Source organism: Bos mutus, chromosome 10 (genome assembly GCF_027580195.1).
Source record: "Bos mutus isolate GX-2022 chromosome 10, NWIPB_WYAK_1.1, whole genome shotgun sequence".
NCBI lineage: Eukaryota > Metazoa > Chordata > Mammalia > Artiodactyla > Bovidae > Bos > Bos mutus.
This window is the reverse complement of record NC_091626.1, coordinates 50,900,074-50,920,727: the sequence shown is the minus strand read 5'-3', so window position 1 is coordinate 50,920,727 and position 20,654 is coordinate 50,900,074. Positions and strand designations below refer to the sequence as shown.

The 20,654-nt window shown below is 37.1% G+C and overlaps 1 protein-coding gene across 2 annotated transcripts; it reads left to right on the top strand.

The window, feature by feature from the left end:
* Positions 1-86: 86 nt before the first annotated feature.
* ARPP19 (cAMP regulated phosphoprotein 19) lies at positions 87-17,805 on the top strand. Of its 2 annotated transcripts, none has more exons than XM_070377912.1 (3): positions 87-242; positions 9,343-9,465; positions 13,540-17,805. In XM_070377912.1, the coding sequence occupies exons 1-3, from the start codon at positions 198-200 to the stop codon at positions 13,708-13,710; spliced, it is 339 nt and encodes a 112-aa protein (XP_070234013.1). In that variant the 5' UTR covers positions 87-197; the 3' UTR covers positions 13,711-17,805. The 2 variants fall into 2 exon arrangements, with proteins under 2 accessions (XP_070234013.1, XP_005909734.1); XM_005909672.3 differs by lacking the exon at positions 87-242 and adding an exon at positions 574-787.
* Positions 17,806-20,654: the final 2,849 nt, after the last annotated feature.

Here is a 20,654-nt window from a genome sequence, read left to right as displayed (position 1 = left end):
CGAGTGCGGCGGGCCTGCGTGTCGTCATAAGGCGGCGGCCATTTTCGGGGGAGGAGGCGGCCCGGGCGGGCGCTCGGGGAGCTGGCGGGAGGCGGGAGGCGGGAGGCGGGTGGGCCTGCGACGGCGCGGTGGTCGGGCGGCCTCGGCCACCCGGTAATCGCTTCTCTTCTCGGCCTCTCGTCCGTAGAGGGAGCAGTATGTCTGCGGAAGTCCCCGAGGCAGCGTCCGCGGAGGAGCAGAAGGTGAGTGTGCGCGCGTAGCGGGCCAGGGAGCCGTCTCTGCCGGGAACCCGGGCCTGGCGGCGGCCTGGTCCCCCCTGGAGCCGAGGGGCGCGGCCGAAGCCAGCCCGGCGCCGGTGCAGAGCGGGTGGCCCCGCTCTGCCCCTCCCCTGGGCAGGCCCGGCACTCCCTAGTCGGCGGTCCGCAGGAGCTCGTGTAGTTAGCTGGCCTGGTGCCGAATTGAGTATTGTCCGCGTTTGGAATGTGCCTTTTGACGCCTCGGTGTCTCGGGGTTTTCTTTAACCACCCATCTTTTCATTAGAGCCTTGAACCTTGTGGAGCCTAAGGTTTCCCATGGGCTGCTGACCTAGGAACCCTTGTTTTTCCCTCGAATAACTAACTTCAACTACTTGTATTGTCTGCGTGCTCTTCACTTCAAAGGCGGTATCTCCTGTTTGGGCGGTGACTTAGACCTAGGTTGGAATTTCAGATCCAGTCATCGTTGGCCATGTAACCTTGGTCAGTTGCTGAACTCTTCTGGCTTTAGTCTCCTCATCTGTAAAATAATAGTAAGTCCTTGCTTGATACTGTTGTGAGGCTTAAATGCGCTGGGTAACTTAGTGCTTTTGGCGCAACGTGTGGTTAGAAATGTGAGCCAGTGGGATTCGCATATGACTAAAAATTGGAATTTATTTTTTTCTTTTTAACCAATTTAATTGATCACTTTTTTTGTGTGAAAACATGGGGACATTTTGTAAATTCACTTGTAATATCTTGCTGGTGTAGAGAAATGTGCCACGGATCTGTGTGATTCAAATTACGAACATAAAGGCTTTATATTTGTATAGGCTAGCGCTTGCTTCTTCCACCGTAATTGTTTAAAGAATCAGAGGGCGTTATCATAAATAGGATTTGGTCTAATACTTGCATTTTGTAAGGACTTCTGCTTAAGGTTACAGCCATGCCCCTAATCAGGCTGGAAATTTGATTAGTGTTCTAAACCCATTCCATATGTTCTTTACCATATTAACTTTTCCTGAATTGGATGGTTTTGTTATGATATTACTTGTAAAGTAACTGGAGGAAAAAAGACAGCGTAAATAATAGGCCAAGTCACTACTTTATTCGAGAATAGTCCAATGAAAACTTTGTTGGGTATTTTTCACACTTTGATAAAAATTGAACTTAGGGGGAAAATAAAGAGAAGTATATATATCATAAGATTGCGATCATTTATCATGGTGTTCATTATTTCTTTAGGATTTAGGAATCCAAATAAAATGGTCAAGCCATATCCCTGATGTCTTGTCTTAAACACTAAATCAACCCCATTTTCAACTGCTGATGTACAGTAATGTGCTATGTAATTTTCCTTTATGAGATTTGCTAGTATGTTGTTAAAGCGTGGAGTCTTGATTCACTTGGGACAGCCTAATATTATGTCTCTTAACAAGATTAAGGCTATCCTGAATGTTTTCTTTTTGTGTCTACATTAAAATTTTAATTCAGGTCCTCGTTTTTAGGGCTGTTGTCACTAACGCCAATGTGTTAGTAATATAATAGTGTCTCTTCTTGAATTAAGGTTTGGCTGTAGATGTTAAGTGCCCGTAGCATGGGTCCCGTCCCTAAACAGGAGAATGTGCAGAGTCACTTCTGTGCTCCTGTGGGCCAAATCACCTGTTTCTTCTCTTTGGAAGAATAGTTAGATGACCTAAAAAAAATTAGATTATTGTCTGTGTACCCAAATGACCTTTCAATTAAAGCCAGAGTAAGTCAGCTAAAATATTTTTATAGTTTTATGGTATGTTAGCCTATTGCCTCTGAAAAATTAAAATCAAGAGATGAGCCTGGCATGGAGTCACTATCTAATTTGAATTATTAATTCAGTGTGGCATGTTGTTTTTGCTGAAACTGAATTTCTAGTATATGGAGAATATGGTAGCAGTTGTTAAAGTGCAGGAGATTTTTGAGTTTGGCAAGTTAACACTCCCTTGGACCATATGATCCCTCAATTCTCCTTTTGTAAGAGTAGGCTGTGTGGTCTTAGGTACCTCATTTACATTTTAAATTAAGCTCTATTCTTTTTTCATTATCCTGGACAAATGGAGTTGTAAATGAAAGCTCTGACAAAGCACCACAGAGGTGCTTAAATGTAAGATGGCGATTCAGATACCCTAGAATATGCTTATATTGTTCTTTACATTATCAGTGATGTGAAATCAAAACATACTAGCAGAGACCTCATGGATCCATCAGTCATCCACTTTTGAGTAACACTAAGCTGAGACAGGCATGCAGTCTGATCCTGGGGGTAAGAAGGGGCATGTGGAGATTTAAAACAGGTAATTCTGTAGTGAGCATCTTAAGCTTGGGCCCCTCCTTTATTTAACTTTTCTCCCATGCCCCCTAGCATAGCATCTGGCATTGTTCTGAAAATGTTGGTTAAATAAATTTTTTTCCACACTTTCCGGTTGAACACATTGTCAAAGCACTATGACTATACAAATGGCACTGCTAGTACTGCAGTTAAAAAAAAAGAGAGGCTAGACCATGGTAATGTAAAAAACCTTAGCTTAGACCCAGTTAAATCTGAATGAAAGTAGAGGAATGTTTTATATATAGATCTTCATATATATATATATATGTATGTGTGTATATATATAGTGGCTTTTAGGGCTTCCCAGGTGGCTCTAGTGGTAAAGGACCCACCTGCCACTGCAGGAGACCTAAGAGACAAGGGTTCGATCCCTGGGTTGGAAAGATCCACAGGATCAGAGCATGACAACCCACTCCAGTATTCTTGCCTGAAGAATCCCATGGACAGAGGAGCCTGGCAGGCTGTAGTTCATAGGGTTGCACAGAGTCTGAGACAACTGGAGTGACTTAGACTTAGCATGTACACACACGGTGGCTTTTAATTTTTTAAAAGAAGATCTTAATAGCAGATTCTCTAGAAAACAGTTTCTATTATAATATTCATCAAGTTAAGTTAGTAAGATGTCTTGGAAAAGGCTAACTCAAATATTTTTGACAGTTTAAAAGGTATGCTGGGCGACTTCCCTGGCAGTCCAGTGGTTAAGACTGCCCAATTCCAATGCTGGGGGTGTGGGTTTGATCCCTAGTCAGGGATCTAAGATTCCACCTGCCTTGTGGCCAAAAAAAAAAGATTACTGTTAATTTTAAAGAAAACCAGGGAGTTCCTGGTGGATTAGTGGTTAGGATTCCGAGCTTTCACAGTGGAGGCCCAGGTTCAGTCCCCGGTCCAGGAATCATCCTGCATGTCGAGCAGTGTGGCCAAAATAAATAAAAGGCATGCGTGGTGCTTTTGTGAGTGGTGAAAGAGGAAGAGAAATATTGTTTAAATTATTTCATTATGTCATCAGTAAAGAGTGAATATAAATTGCCTTCCCATTTTCCAAGTTTTTAAAAAAACTGGTTAATATTGGCGTTTTCTGAGACTGTTTTTGACAGTACCTTTGGTAAGCAAAAGGCTCAAGATACATTCAGTTAGGAGCACAGCCTGCTACTCTGGTTTGTGTACAGCCATTAATTCTTAGCAATCTAGAGGTAAATCTCAGAAAAGTTTTGAAAAGTTTCTTAACTTCTAAAAACCATTTGGAATATATTGTATTTGTTCATTCAGTAGACTTTTATTGGGCATCCATTAAATAAATACCAGGCACTGGGCAAGCAGCAATGACTTGGTAGAACTCCAGAGTTTTTCCATAGAGGTTGATAACAGTATTAGTACCTTCCTGACAGTATACCAAAGGATTTGTTGGCTTTCATTAATCAGTGCATCAGTGAACATACTGTTGAGCAGATAAAGAATTTGTTCAAAGTGGTCAGATTTTTATTTGCTGATGTTGCTATGTAACTTCCCTGCTCAGGGCCAAAGAGTGGTAATAATCATTCAAACTTGCTGTCAGTTCCATGACAGACAATAAAATAATCCTTAATTATTTGAATATATGTTTGTGTGTACATATGTTTGTGTGTTTATACCTTATGCCCCTGCTACTTATAAAAAGGATAGCTAAAGTATTTCAATGGAATAGTTCACAAAAATGTAAGTGCCTCACATTAGTAAATGTTAGGCTCTGTGTGAGTTGTAGAGTGTTATGACAAGGATTATTTGGGGGCATATGTTACTTGTCAAGAGACTTAACTATCACTTAAAATATTGTTCTTAAATTTTTGTATTTTTGTACATCATAAGCATTTATCTGTTGCGATATCCTGGATTTCTCTTTCCTAGTTCATAGGTTAGAATGGAAGTTTCAAAATTCTAATGATGCTTCTTCTGCCCCTCCCCCCAAAGCTATTATCAGCATATAGAAACTACTTAGATAAATGCAGTCACTCATTCTAGTGTCTGTTTCTTTAGAGTAGTAAAATTTCTGTGACGCACAAAGGCTTCCTGGAGAGTAAAGTTTTGAAACCAGATTTGAATTTTTAAGAATACTTTCTTCTTGGTTAAGCTTGTCATTTCCTCTCTGTTGATTCTTTTTGTTGTATCTGTATTTCATTAATTTCTGTTTTTTATTTTCTCCTGTTTTCTTTGGGTTCCGTTCTTTGTCTTAACTTCTTAAGTTAGACCTAGCTCATTGAGTTTTAGTTTTCTTTAAGTCCTTAGACACTTGTATTTTGCAACTTGGGTATGTGTAGAATTTTTATTATCAGTGAGCTCCAAGTATTTGTTATATTCCTATTATTCCTTTTTAAACCATGAATTATTTAGTAATGTATTTTAGTTTCAAAATGACAGGGAAATAATTTTGAAATAATTGACTTTTAACTTCTGAATTGTAGTTGGATTGTGGTCTGTACCTTGACTGCTTTGTCTTTCTCACCTATCTGTATGAGGAAGAGGTGTGGAAATTTCCTATGCTGGTAGTCTTGTCATTTGCTCCCTATCATCTGACTGATTTATATATTTTGATGCTTTTTTGAAATTAGAGGCATGAACATTAGATCCTCTGTATCCCTAATAAAGCTTTTTGGCCTTTTTTCTCCTTTCTTGTCCTCCCCTCTTTTTGTCGATTGATCGATTTTCTTCTTCCATTTTACCCCCACTGTTAGTTTGGAAGTTTTATACTTCAGTTCTGTTATTAAATTTATTCCCCCTGAAATTTATCAAGCATCCTTAACTAAACGAATTGTAAAATTAGTATCATAAATCTTTTTCTAAATGAGACACAGAATACTTTAAAAACATATATTTTTTTACTCTGTCCTTTTTTAGCCTCACATATTAAGCTCTTAAAATCAGAAAAATGAATCCGTTAATTATATCTCAATAAAGCTAGGGAAAATTAGAAAACTGACTCAGTATACATGCATATATACCAGTTTGTTTGATATTTCCTTGTTTATCTCAAAGTTTTTGAGGGATGTATTTTCATTCTAGCTGGAATAAATGCTCAAAAATTCCTTTGAAGGATGTCTAGAAATGCAATCACACCAAATTTTGTCTTTTGTATTTTTTAATATGATTGTAAGGATAAATTGCCCCAACTCTTTTAATATCTATTACAGCTTTTTGTATTTTAAATCACTGTGAAATGAAGTATTCACATCAGACATCTCCAGGCTCCAGATATTGATGGGGTTTTATAGGAATCAAAGTCAGGCATCTGGAGTAGGCTCTCAGGTCACTTCTCCTCGTTACCCCTGTGTACACCCCAGTCACCCACAATTCTGCCAGGACCATCCTGGAGGCAAGGTGACCTTTTTTTTGGTAATAGTAGTAGCAAAAGTTATACAACAGTTTTATTGCCTTAATTTTACTTGGCAGTTTACCATACATACTTGGTATAATTGGCAATTTACATACATTCTTCTATACTTTGCATTATTTCCTGTCTTATATTACATAAGTACTTTGTAGGAAATATTTCAATAAATTGCTCATTTTACCTGATTTTTTATCAGTTAGTGTCCTCTGGAGAACAGAAATCACTGAGGGTATATCAAACAGAAAGGGATATGGTTTAGGGGATTAGGTTACAAGGTTAGAGTTGCAAAAGAGGGGAAAATGATGTTTCCAGAAGTGAGGAATTACAAAAAACTTTTGACCCTGTGAGAGTGAGCACTATTCTGAACCCAGTGTCCTTGAGCCCGCATCTCATGTAGCGGCTACCATAGCTCCTGATCGTGAGCTTAATGCCCTTCTGCAGAACACACAGGAGCTGCTGCTGTCTGCATGTGTGTGGCATTACCAGGAAGAAAATGCCTTTTAATCTGATATAGGTTCCACTGACAGACTCTTAAAGGAATTCGGTCTGGGAAATGTGCTTTCAGGCTTCTGTTGTGATTCAGAAGAGTGTTTAGAGAAGGGTAAGTGTGGGCTCAGTGTCCACGGATACAGTCCACTACCAGATGTGTTCTTAATTCTCCACAAGCAAGTCTGGACCTATGTCAAAACGTTGGTGAACACCCAAGCATTTGAACTTGCTTATTAATAAGCCCTGAAACTGTCTACATCTGCCAAAGGTTTAAGAATGTTTCTGTATGATCCTTTAAAAGTATTGTAGATGTTTTGATTGGTATTGACTGTATTTTAAAAATGTAACTTTGGTCACATCTTGCACCTTCTTGGTATTAAATGTAGCTAAAATTCTGAATCCAACCACAAAGTTGCAGCTAGCAGGCACTTGCCATTGTGCTGTATGTTGGGAAAGAAAGTTCAAGAATTGCTTTGTTTTTCTAGGACACATTACAGATTAATTGTAAATCTAAATATTTTGAGCTGTAGGTGCTATTTTCCCCAAAGTATTTTTCAATAGTAAACTGTTAACTGTTTCAACTTAATTGAGCTGTTTCATTTAATTGGATATTATATGTAAGTATATGCATAAATGTATTCTTATTAAAATATGGGAATGCCAGATAAAATGGCATATTGTGTACAACTTTTTTCCTGTGTGTATAAAACGGGGAAACCTGAATACACGTGGGAAACTAGGGAAAATTAAAGACTATTTCTTAGATATAGAGAACTGATAAAGAAGTGGAGAGCTCTCATTTCCCAGGCCCAAGAAAGCTGGATGGTTTTAATGGAAATGTAGGATTCTGTTAACATCCTTTAATTTGAAGGTGCTTGGGCTGTAATCAGGTTGGAGTCCTTTTCAACCAGTTTCCAAATTTAGCTTCAACCTATCTAAAAAGCCATTGTACAGTGGAACCCTAGAGTAGGTCCCTCCCAAGTCCACTTCTAAATTAACCACTATGAATACCTTGGGGCCATAATAGCAAAGTGAAGCCTCTGTGGTGACTACTCTGTTATACTTACTTAATGTCTCCAGCTTATCTGATGATAAGGCAAAAATCCATATAACTAAAATCACCGTTAAATAACACTGGTAGAGTCATGATCACATATTGAAGACAGTCCCACGTCAATTTTCAGGTCACTTTTTTGTCTAGTGTTTAAACAGATGACTGAGCTGGTTCTTCAGCTGATTGCCAGCTGAGGTAGTTGACTCCTTTTGTATGGGCTGAGTTTTGAAACACTAGAATGATAAACAGTATGTTGATATGCTTACACTCTGAAAGAGACATACTCTGGGATTGAGACTCATGGGAATAGCAGGTTTACATCACACATCTCACACTTGAGCTACCCTTTTTGAAGAGAATGACTGGCAGAATCACTGATACTATTTTGAGTCTCTGGCTGGGCACACATACATCAAGTGAATGAATGATGTGACCTCTGTAAAAAGAATGAAAATCAAAGCATGTAGATGCATGAAATGGCAGCTTCTAGAGAATAGAACACTTGAAACAGAAGGAAGCATACACATAAAAGAAGCCCCAGAGAAAGGATATATTTGACAGCAGCATCTGTATTCTCAAAATCCTCCAAGACTAAAAATGAGAAGAGGTAACAGTGCATGAGGAAGTTTTCACAGGTGAAAAAAAATATTGACAATCTATAAAGTTGATTATAAAACATATGAATATACTTTTAAGGAAGATATATGCAAAAATTACATGAAGTTGTTTCTTCAGTTCCTAGATTAATATGATTACTTGCTGCTTTCTAAGATCAGTAGGCTTGGCATATTTATGGATAGCTTTTCTGCTTTTTGACTTCATAAATAGCCTAGAAGAATCAAGATATACAGAGGTGTGTGATTTTGCTGAGCTGGTGTGCAGAAATGATCCATTAGCTAGAAAGTGTGCCTTGAGCCTCCCCTATCTTGGCAGTGCTATTTTTGTTCATTCTTTCTTCTGCACTACTTGCCATGAAGTGGTAGACACTGCTTTCCTGTAAAATACCATTTCAGGGGATTGCCCCAACAGTCCAGTGATTAAGACTTCATGGTTCCACCCCAGGGGTCGAGGGTTTTATCCCTCGTGGGGAACTAAGATTCCACATGCTGTGTGGCATGGCCAAAAACAAACAACAAATGTATCATTCTTGGGAAGAAAGAGGGCTATGTCTTGACTAGTGTTAAAAGTGAATGGTCTTTAAAATATTGATAGTCCTTGAACAGAAAACGTATTTTCAGTACATTAAAGAATAGGATCTTTGGCATGAACAGTGTTTGCCATTAAATGTGGGGAGAAATTAGGCAATAGAATCTAAAGATTGACAGATGGTGTTTCTCTCCTTTAAAAATAACAGAGTCTTATGCATTGAGTGATTCAAGGAAAATGTATCAGATAAGTAAGCTGCTATTAATTTCTATTAAAGAATCTCAGAGCTTCCAATTAAACATGATTTTGAATAAACAGATCAAAAAGATTTTTTTCATTTTAACATTATTAAGGTAGTTCTCTAAATATGGGCAGAGAGCTGCTGCATTCCATAGAAGGTGAATAACTATAAATGTATTATACATGACTGGAAAGTAATGGCAAGCAAGACTTCAGAGCTGAGCTATCTTGGTATTTTTATCCAGTGTGTGGGGTGCATCACAGCTATAATAGAACTATCACATGGATCATTTGAAAAACAAGGCAGATTTTTAAAGCCTCTGTGCTTGGTTTCTTAGTCAGATGCTGCATTATTTGGCATTCGACAACAAAAGTCAGAATCCAGATATTTAAAAGGTGGAATTATCTAATATAACTGAATTGTAATACAGAAGTAATTTATTTAAAATTATTTCAGGAAATGGAAGATAAAGTGACTAGTCCAGAGAAAGCTGAAGAAGCAAAATTAAAAGCAAGGTATCCTCATCTGGGACAAAAGCCTGGAGGTTCCGATTTTTTAAGGAAACGATTGCAGAAAGGGGTAAGTTCTCATATGTAAATCTTCAGCTGTTTACACCCTGTGAACTCTGTGCTGAAAGAGGCTGTGGAATAGGTGTCTGTATTTATACCTCTGTACCTTACTACCAGATATGTGTGTGTGCACTTACATGTTGACTCTAGTTATATGTGGATTATTTTCTCAAATCAAATTTCAAGAGAATATTTTTTCTGGCTTTATTGAGTTATAATTGATACGTAACATTATGTAAGTTAAAGGCGTAGTGTGATAATTTGATACATGTACATACCATGAAATATGTAACATAGTGAGGTTAACTAACATCTTTCACCTCACGTAATTACCATTTTCTTCTTGTTACGGTGAGAACATTAAAGCTCTACTTAAGTATATAATCCAGTATTGTTAACTGGAGTGACCATGCTGTCCATTTTTTAGATCCCTGGAACTTACTCATCTTATAATTAAAAGTTTGCACCCATTAACAGTTATTTCCCCTACCATTCATCCCCTGGCAACCACTGTTCTACTCTGTTTTCTGTGAGTTTGATGATTTTAATTCTACATATAAGTGATACCACACACTAATTGTCTTTCTACGAAAAGAAAATTTTAAAAGTGGCAAAATATAGAGTGGCATTTTTATATAGCATGAAAGAATGCCATTCACAGCTTTGAAAAATAGGATGACAAGGAAGAATTATAACAATTTAAAAATAAAATCCTTGTTCTGTGAAAAGTAATTTGATGGGAAAATCATTACAAAAATAATAGTATTTGTAACGCATAAAATAGTTTTTCAAATATACAAGGAAAACATTAAGATGCCCTAGATAAAGGATTTTAACAGAGGAAGTATTATTATTAAAACACAGAAAAAAATGTTTATACAGGATAAAAATCAATGAAATGTAAATTAGAACAATTATTTCTTTGTATTAGTAGCTTTAACTGTAATTTTAAAAAGTATAATTATAAAGACCATAATACAGGGGATACCTAGAAAAAAGCAGAATGGGAGACATATTCTACATTCTTTGTAAAATGTATTTGTGCCAAGTCTCATTGTGAAATGATACCACCAGATGTGGTTTTAATATGAATTATATAATAATCTTTGATTGTTAAATTACTATTTGAATTTAGGGTTTAACTGGTAATTAGTGTTTAGGAAGCTTTATTTTCCTTTGCTAATTTTCAACACAACTTATACCAACAAGCTTTCTTCCAACGTTCAGGCTGTTGTCTTTGTCATTTTTCTCTAGCTTCAACTATTTATGACTTTTTAGTATTTTCAAGTTAGAATTTATATACATTGTATCTTGGAGTTGGTGTTATAGATGTAAATAGTTGTCAGTAAGAAAATGCCACTTAAATCAAGAAATAATTATGTAGAATTTGAGAAGGGAGCTCTAGAAAAATTTTGTATTTTACCAAAATGTCAGTGAATAAGCACTTTTAGAGAAGCCAAATCTTATATTCAACTATATCATTTCTTACTATGTTAAAAGATTTTTATTTTTCAGAAAATATCTGGTCACATGATTTTAGTTTTCTTCTGTTGCAGTAGCAAACTTGCAGATTGTCTTAGTATCTTTAACCAGTTTCTCACTCATTCGAGAAGGTCAGTTGCATATCATTTATATTAAGTTTCTTTCTGTTTTACGTACTCCGCGTTACTCAGATACCTATTTTTAGGCTTTAAACAATATGAGATGTGAGGGATATCAAGCAGCAGTCTGTCCCATGTTTTTTATGTTTGTGGAGTTTGTGAGGTCCCAAAAAACTGAGGATCCAATTTTAAGAAACATGACCTTAAATAAATACTATCACTTAGGTGATCCATTCATGTCAGTGCAGTTATAAATATGGTTGTAAGTATGGCCCTTAAATTGGGAGTGGGAGAAGGCTCTTAAAAAGTAAGATGATACAGAATATGTTGGGTTTTTTTTCCCCCACTTAAAAGCAAAATTTAAAAATTGTTAAAGACATGTGATGTTGTCATCTTGAACTGTTTCTTTTCCCATATGAGAAACTTCGATCGATTTTAGTTTTTTTCTAGCCATACTACATAAATTTAATTCCTTTATCTCAAGCAAAGTAGCCTGATCAGTTAAGTGAGAGCCCCTTAAGATGAATCTTTGGTTACTATAAGTGCAAGTGGAATCGCTCAATCGTGTCTGACTCTTTGCGACCCCATGGACTGTAGCCTATCACCCTACTCCATCCATGGGATTTTCCAGGCAGTAGTACTGGAGTGGGCTGTCATTTCCTCCTCCAGGGATCTTCCCGACCCAGGGATCGAAACCCGGGTCTCCCTCATTGTAGACAGACGCTTTACCATCTGAGCCACCTAGAATAGCTATTATTAGAAACTGACTTTACTACATTGGAGAAAATCTGCCTAAAATTTGCACTGTGTGTTAAATTTCTCATTTTGTGCTTTTGACTCTAAAAAATTTGGCAGGCTGCTTTCTCCTTTAGAGGCTACTAAACTCTTAAGTAGCTCACTAATGTAATATATAGTACATCAGAAATTCTGGGATTCTTTTTTTTTCACTGCATTCATTTTATTATATTTTTAATTTTTATTGGAGTATTGTTGATTTATAATGCTGTGTTAGTTTCATGTGTATAGCAAAGTGAATTACACATATAACTTATCCATTTTTTTTTTTTTTTTTAGATTCTTTTCCCATTTAGGCCATTACAGAGTATTAAGTGAAGTTCCTTGTGCTATACAGCAGGTTCTTATTTGTTAGTTATCTATTCTATAGTAATGTGTATACTATTATCAGTCCCAGTCTCACAATTTATCCTGCCCCCCACACTACACACATTTTAAAACATGCAGAAATGAAGCTGCAGCAAATCTTCCTGGTCCGAGTTTCCTACTCTTTGTCTCTTGGCCTAATGTTAGGTGCTTATAAAAGAATAGTCCCTGGAGGAAGGCAGCTCATGAAATCTTTTTTTAGGCTACTGAACAACCTTAAACTAAGCTGTGATTTCCTATTTCCTCCATTTACCACTTGAGTTATCTCTGAAATCTCAAAAAGAGTATTTATATTTTTCACCCTTTGTCCAGGTCCTCATCTCATATCTGGATGATTCTTCTTGCCTATGCTGTGGGCTCTGAGTAACCACAGCATCTTGTGTATTTAAGACAGTATAATAGTGGATTTAGGTGGCTGTTGTCCATTTTTATGTCTCTTCATGATTCACATAGTGCCTTGTATAGTATAGCAGGCGTTCAGTAAAGGCAAGCCAAACACGATAGGTGAAAAGTCGGAACCTGGCAAATTCACCTGTTTTTACTTTGGAACACACCAGTTTATGTAGATTGTCTATATTAAGGTTGATCTTTAGCTCCAGAATTTCTATTTCAGTGATAAAACGGTATGGTGTTCACCTATTCATCTCTCCAACTAAAAAGAGTGATTGTTATACCTAGTGGCTTAGGTGAAAAATGGTGGTATAGAATAGGGTTGTGTATTTTAAGTGATAATTTCTATTCAGTTTATTTCTTCGATTACCCTAGCATTTATATTTGAACCTTAAATTTAATTTTAGTGAACTGCTTAAATTCAAATAAATGGTTTAAATCCTTACAGAAAAGTTCATTTTAGTTGACAGAGTACCAGCATCTATGAATAGTTTTCATAATTGTAAGCTTGATTGAAGGTGGGTGGCACATCCCAAATATAAGTTAGTGAGTTGTATGTGTGTGTTTTTCCCCAAAATCATTTAAATAAGAATTTAACCTAGGTGTTTACATTAGTAAATGAAAGGCTTGCCTCCCATTCTTAAGTCCAGGGCTATTCACTCCCAATAGATTGATTTGGAAGTTGATGTTAATCTTGAGGGTTCCATACTGGAACTAGAATGATGTAAGTAAGCCTGAAGAAGGTGTTCTTGCCTGACTGACAGAATTCACTGTAGAGACATAGCTATTTCATGTAATTGATATTTGCTTTTTTCTAAACTTTAGGCTTATTTTATATTGACAGTATAGAGTCACGTTTATATCTTAAATGAGTGTAATTGCATAAAAACTTTTTAAACTCTAGTCTGAATTCTTCTTTTTTTCCCTTGTAGCAAAAATATTTTGATTCTGGGGATTACAACATGGCTAAAGCAAAAATGAAGAACAAGCAACTTCCTACTGCAACCCCGGATAAGACAGAGGTCACTGGTGACCACATTCCCACTCCACAGGACCTTCCTCAACGGAAACCATCTCTTGTTGCTAGCAAACTGGCTGGCTGATTAAAAAGAGCTGAACTGCATGAATCTTCTAATGCCCATTATTTCTCCTTAATATGTTACTCCTCTGCTTTTTATTTCCTTTTACTCCCTGTGTCATTTGAGAGTGATGGCTTTGCAGGTAGCGGTAGTTTGTGCTGCTATTTTAAGGGAATATACATGTGTAGAGTTTTTGATTAGTTTAACAGTGCACTGATGAAAAGAACATGTTAGAGCAACATAAAGTAATCTACTTGAAAATAATTGTATATATTACCTAACTCCTAGTGTAGGGCTGGATCCAACAAGTAACTAACAAGTTTTGCAGTTTAAATGTTGGCTTTCTTTAATTCATCTTAATTATAGCTTTGTATGTTACTCTTATTTAATATAACCTCTACTGTTGGTTTCTTCTGGATTTTCCTTTTTTTAGTTTTGTAAACAGAAGTTTAAGACCACAAGTTAGAAGAGAGGTCACATATTTCAAACACAAATAAATGGGGCTCCAAAAGATTTGTATCCTGTGCTTGAACGTGAATGGCCTTAAATCTGTTTCGGCTTTAACAATAGAATTTTACTTGGGCAATATTTGCCCATTCTGGTGTAACTTATGTGACTCTATTGCTTAACAGCTGCTGTTGAAGCTAGTATTCTTATTCAGTTCTATAGTGTTCAGAATACCTTTTGTCATTGAAGATGTGAATGAAGTGTGCATGTGCATCGACTGTTGAATTCACTTTTGTGCCATTTTTGTAAATACAGTAGTTTTGCACAACCTCTCACAACTGTCTGTGTTACTTTCACATATTAAAGAGTAGAAATGTGCCAACCAGAAGCACAAGAGTTCCTACAAAAAACTCTGTATGTCATTAGAGCTTTTGTATAGTAAGAGTAGTTTATAGTCTTGGGGTTATAGAATACCAAACTGAAATCTTTGCTCAGTCTGCCGTAGACTTAAGCTTTTTCATTTGTTAGCAGTACCCATGACATTCAGTGGCCTTGTGCAAATATGGTATGTTGCTTAGGCATATCTTTTGTCCTATGCAGAACGTTTCATTTTGACTTTTATGAAAATTACTGTTCATATAATTTATATAAACTTTTTTAATGTAGAAACTTTTTACTTCCACAGTCAATTTAGGGGACACTAGAATAAAATACTTTGCCTCTTGTGGCCCCTCCCTTCTTTTTTTTTGCTTCTTTGACTCACATTGTGTTGGGCTGTGCGATTCAGCCTGTTCAGAAACATAAGTGTACGTATGTTCACTCTTGAAATTTGCTCTGCTGAGTGCTGTATTTTCTAACCCAATAATTATATTTTCCTTATAATTTCCCAGTTGTTAATTAACCACTCTTAATCCTGTGTTATTACTAACTGACAATTGTTTAAATAAAAGGAAATTTATAATAAAACAAGTATTTGAGAAGATTGGCCCAGGAATCTAGTCAGAATGAGCTGAATTTCAAGTAATAATAATAAGCTAAGTGAATTAGACTTGTGACAGAGCAATTTACGTGATAGGTGGAACAGATAATACATATTTAGATATTTTGCTTCTATAGATGTCATTTTAATAAAATGTAAATTAATTGTATGTGTGGTTTGTCTAGTTAGTAAGAACTTTAATTAACAGACTGCTGGGACAAATCTACTGCTCTTTTAAGAGCTCTTCCCCTAAGTTGTGACGCTGTAGCATGACGTAGAGGATCTGTAACCTGAGATGATAGTGCGTTTTTCTTCTTTGACTTGTGCAGGGCCTCCACCTCTTTTGGGTCCAGGCATCTTTTCTGGATCTTGGCTTCATTAGATACTTGATTTCCTTTGATCCCAAATCACCATAGATGGTGCGCTGAGCATAGCGCCTGCACCTAAAGGCTGCCCTGCACTCTGGGGAAAGCTGGCTGATTATCTTCCTGCTCCACCCACCCCAAAAGAAGAGAACAACAAAATCAGTAATGCGCTAATTTGTTACTATAAGGATTGGTGGTTTTAGTTTTAGCCCCTAAGTTGTGTCCAACTCTTGTGGCCCCATGGACTATAGCCTGTCAGGCTCCTCTGTCCATAGGATTTTCCAGGCAAGAGTACTAGAGTGGGTTGCCATTTCCTTCTTCAATTATAAGGTTTAGTTATACATAAATAGATTTGTAATGAGAGTAAGTAGGTTATTCAAAAGCATGTATAATCATTATAGGATTGATTTACGAATTACAAAATACCCAAAGTAGAATTTCTGTAATACCTAGTGGGGTTTGGGTTTTGTTTTTAATGACTACTTGCAAGCTGTCACTGTTAAATTCACACACATCAGATTAATCTGGAAAACCATGTTATTCTTGGTTATAGTAGGACTCCTGCTATGGTTTGCAATAAGTGATGTAATCTCTGCCTGAGTTTTAGTTTGTAAAATAAATACTAATATTAACCTACCTCAAAACTTGTTGAGGATCTGTGAAATACTGAGTAAGTGCCCAAAATAAAATATTGTTGTCTTTTTATTAAAAGTAAGTTTCCTCATTAAACCAGCCTGCCTTCTGTAAAGTCACAATGATTGAAATCTCAGGATTTTCCATCAGGAGAGACCGGTCATGTAGGACTTGTAGGTTTAAGTAATTGCTTAGTCTCCATTATTGGTGCTTGGGATAGAGGTCATACATTTTTATATTTCTGTTCTGCTTCTTAGCTCAGTTTATTGAAGGTATAGTTGCAGGCTGTGTCACCATTGCTTGAGTGAAGATTTTTGAATAAGATGGGCTTCATCAAACATTTCTATGGTTTCAGAATTGTGGTTTGAGAAATGACCAATTTAAATCATTGTCCTTATTGTAAATGTATGTTGGCATAAACAAGTTGGAGAAAAATACTTAAATGAAAACCAGCTAAAATAAATTACCTGTTTCATGTCCAGTAGCTCCTATTTGATAGTACAGTTCTTAGAAACATTTCATTTTTAAAGACTGTATCTGAGTAAAACAATTCTAGTTATTGGCATGTTGGGATAGAATTGTTGGATTGTTTGGATGAACTGGAAGGCGCATGTTTGCAGTCTCTTTACAAGTTACTCAATATTCTTGTGCTGCTCACCTAAAAAAACATTTTAACTGTTCATCAAGGCCTGTATTTGTTCTTACTTCACTTGGAATTTGTTCCTCATTTTATTTGATGTAACAGAACTATACCTCTAAATGTTTATTGATACTTTTTACTAAATCAGACAGGTATTCTTTCTCAGTCCAAATTAGTGAAGTCTCATCAACACTGAAATGTGAGCTCTACTTGAATTGTGCCCCAAACTCTGGTGATTCAGGGGCAGGTATCCTGTAGGAAGGGCATGTCTGAGTGGCAACAAAGAGTTTCCCTGGTGGCCTTTCTATGTTTCCCCAACATTCAGACACATTTCTTCATTTTTCATTTTCCTTTTCCACCTCATTTTCCTTCACTTCTCCCCCATTTCCATCCCTGCTTATCTCTTAAGCCCCCTGATGGCCTTCAGTAAATGATTTTTGATAAATTATCAGTCCTTTGATATTCTCCCCAATATACCACAACTATAGACCCATTTAAAATTTTCTAAAACACTATCCTTATCTGGAAGTGACAGCTTTGAGCCACTGTCCTACTTCTGCAATTCAGCATGCACTGCCAGCCTTCCCCCATGTCCCTTCTCCCACCTTATCCCTTCTCCCCCTGACACACCACACCATACCTTGTAAAATTGGGATCAAAGAAGTTTCATTCTGAGATTGATAATCTAAGGATAAAAATGCTGATTTTAATAACTTTCACTAGTTCCTGCCTTTTAAAGTAGGTAGGCCTATGGGTTTTATTCTGGAAATCACTGATGGGTCACACCATTATGTTTGTATTATGTTATTTATCAACTAAACAGCATTTGAAAGAAAAATCCAATTTCTTTAATATGCCCTCTGATCTTTTACAGCATCTCTTATTTGTGATGCAATAGGACACTTGCCTGTATTAAAAGGGCCAAAAGTAAATGCCTTTTTTTGTTGAACATGTCTATAGAGTTGGCAGTTAATGCTGAAATTTGTCAAGTAGCCCTTCCAAAATTAAACTTGTAAAATACACAAAAAATAAATGTCTACCTAGTATCGATTTTATTTGCTGTTTTTGTCTCATTTAAGTGTTAAATTATTTTTTGGTATATTTTCTGAAGTTGATCCCTTTAGATTTCAGCTACTATGATATTCAGAAAGAATTTGACTATTATAGTCTTTAATTTTGTTTTGGTTTAAATAATGTTTGTTTATGAGTTCCTGGCAGTCTAATTTATATTGGTAGAGACTTTGTAATTTAGATTAACATGAAATATTTGCAGATTGAGTCTTTTCTACCTCATGTATAAAACACTCAAGTACAGTACTGTCAGGAAGGTTTAGGAGACAACCTGAGAAATTGTATGTACATACACTTGTCTGGCAACTCTGGGAGTGGTTGAAAATTTGTATATAACTTTACACTCTGCCCCCCTTATCCGTTGTTACATATCCATGGATTCAACCAACCTCGCGTGTGTAGTAGTGTAGTACATATTTAGTGAAAAATTCCACCTAGAACTGGTCCTGTGCAATTCAAACCCATGTTGTTTAAGAGTCAACTGTTTTTTTAAATGTGTGTATGTGTGAGTCGCTCAATCATGTCCGACTCTGCAGCCCCATGGACGAGCCCACCAGGCTGTTGTCCATGGGATTCTCCAGGCAAGGATACTGGAGTGGGTTGCCATTTCCTTCTCCAAAATTTAATACAAGGTATAAGTATTAACATTCCTTAAAAGAAGTAGAAATAACATTCCGGGAAGTCTAGAGGAATACATTATTCAGTCTAGGGGATAAATGGGATGGGTGGTAATCGGGAATTTTAGAGGCAGTTTTGAGAGATAGGTTGCTGTAGTCATTGGTGGAGGAAAAGGGAGGAAGAAGAGCATTTTAAGTAGAGAGCTGTTATTTTCGAATAGTCAAGGAGCTAGGAAAATGTGGCTCTGTATAAGGAAGTTTGGTTGGAGATCATGGTGTGTGAAGGTAACTTGATTTTTCTCTGTAGCATTATCCTTCCTTCCAGCCTTCAACTCAGTAAATGACACCTCTGTGCACTTGCCCATTGGAGTACTCAAACCAACTTTGGAAGTTACCCTTCATTCCTCAGAGGCTGTGACTAACATCCACCAAACTCCACACCAAATTTGTCGATTGCTCTTCACTGCCGGCACCATGCCCCGAGCCAGGGTTTCTTACCTGGACAACTGCTAGAGTTCCTAACGTGTCACTTTCCACTCCTGCTCCCTTGTGCATGCTGCATCCCGCCCATTCCCCCATCTCACTTTCATTCTTACATCATCTATCCAAGATCTTTTTGCCTGTGTTGAATTCAGGTTTCTTTTCCGTTAAACACAGCACTGGTTCATAGTTTGGCTAGCTCTTTTTCATTCTCATCTCAACTCAAATTTAACTTCCTTGGAGGAAGTCTTAATTTATTATTGCCTCCCTAGCACCTAGAAACAGCTTATACATACTCAGATGCTTGTTGAACAGATAAAGTGAATTGGAATATTTATTGGAAATTAAATGAGAAACCAGGTTAAGGATATGGATGCAGAAAGATTATGCTTGATTCTCCATCTTGGTCATGTCTAGCGTTTCCTTCCTTGCAGTAGGGCTTTATACCATAAAGTGGTTTTGTTGTTTGAACTCATAACTTTTTAGAAAAACTTTTTTTTTTTTTTTGCACTGAATGCAGCAAGTGCCTTCAGTGGGATGTCAATTGCTGCCGTCAGAATGATAGAACCAAAACCTGGTTCTAAATTAATAATTAGATTTCTTTTCCTGCTCCTTCTAGCTTTTTTAAAAGGTAAAACTATACTCGTAGTGATTCTGCAGTCAAGTAGTTTAGAGGTACATGATGCAAAGCTGCTGCTAAGTCACTTCAGTCGTGTCCGACTCTGTGCGACCCCGTAGACGGTGGCCCACCAGGCTCCCCTGTCCCTGGGATTCTCCAGGCAAGAACACTGGAGTGGGTTGCCATTTCCTTCTCCAATGCATGAAAGTGAAAAGTCAAAGTGAAGTCACTCAGTCGTGTCCGACTCTTTGTGACCCCATGGACTGTAGCCTACCAGGCTCCTCTGTCCATAGGATTTTCCAGGCAAGAGTACTGGAGTGGGGTGCCATTGCCTTCTCCAGTGCAAAGCTAGGGATCACAAAAAATGCCTCCACCACCAAGCTGAGCTCCCTAGAGGGAGAGCTACTAGGGACATTCAAGCTGTTTCATGTTTCTTCTGGTCGTTGCCTCCATGGCTCCCAATAGTAGTTTAGACCACTGTTTCTTGATTTCTTAATTTTATACATAAACTAATAGTTTTCCAGACTGATAAAGGAGGATTAAGTTTACATTCCCTCCTCCTCCCTCCTAAGATCATATCACTACTTCTGATTCCTTTATAGGCTTCTTTACAATGTCTGATCATATATTTTCACCATTATTTCTTTACCTGTTGGCTGTCAACCATTTCTTGTCTCTAGTGTAAGAGGACAATTTTAACATCACTATCCTTCCTTTGACTCTCTTTGCTTCTTGGCTTTTGTCATATGTTCTTACAATTACCTTATTAAGGTTGGTAACTTGCCTTCTATTTTACAATCATTATTAATAGTCCTCTTAGGTTTATAGGTTGATAACAGTTCACTGCAGATCACAGGGTATACTCTGATTTTTAATTTCTTACATAGCTTTTTATTTTTCTTGGTGTTTCTAATTATTTTTCCCCTCATCCTTTTGGCCTATATCATAGCCACAATTATTTTAATACCTTCCATCACATCAAGTATTCTGTGGAGTCCTTTTGGCTCCAACTCCCCTGCAGGCATGTCTCCTTGCTTCAGTCTGAACCTGTTGATTTCTTATCCTAACACACAGTTGTCACCTTGGGACTTAGCTGCTCTCCCAAACTGAATCCATT

Excerpts from the sequence above, each read along its gene's own strand:
- ARPP19 (XM_070377912.1), top strand. The coding sequence starts at position 198 with ATGTCTGCGGAAGTCCCCGAGGCAGCGTCCGCGGAGGAGCAGAAG. Across the intron at positions 243-9,342 it reads CGTCCGCGGAGGAGCAGAAG|GAAATGGAAGATAAAGTGAC; the intron begins GTGAGTGTGCGC and ends AAATTATTTCAG. Across the intron at positions 9,466-13,539 it reads GGAAACGATTGCAGAAAGGG|CAAAAATATTTTGATTCTGG; the intron begins GTAAGTTCTCAT and ends TTTCCCTTGTAG.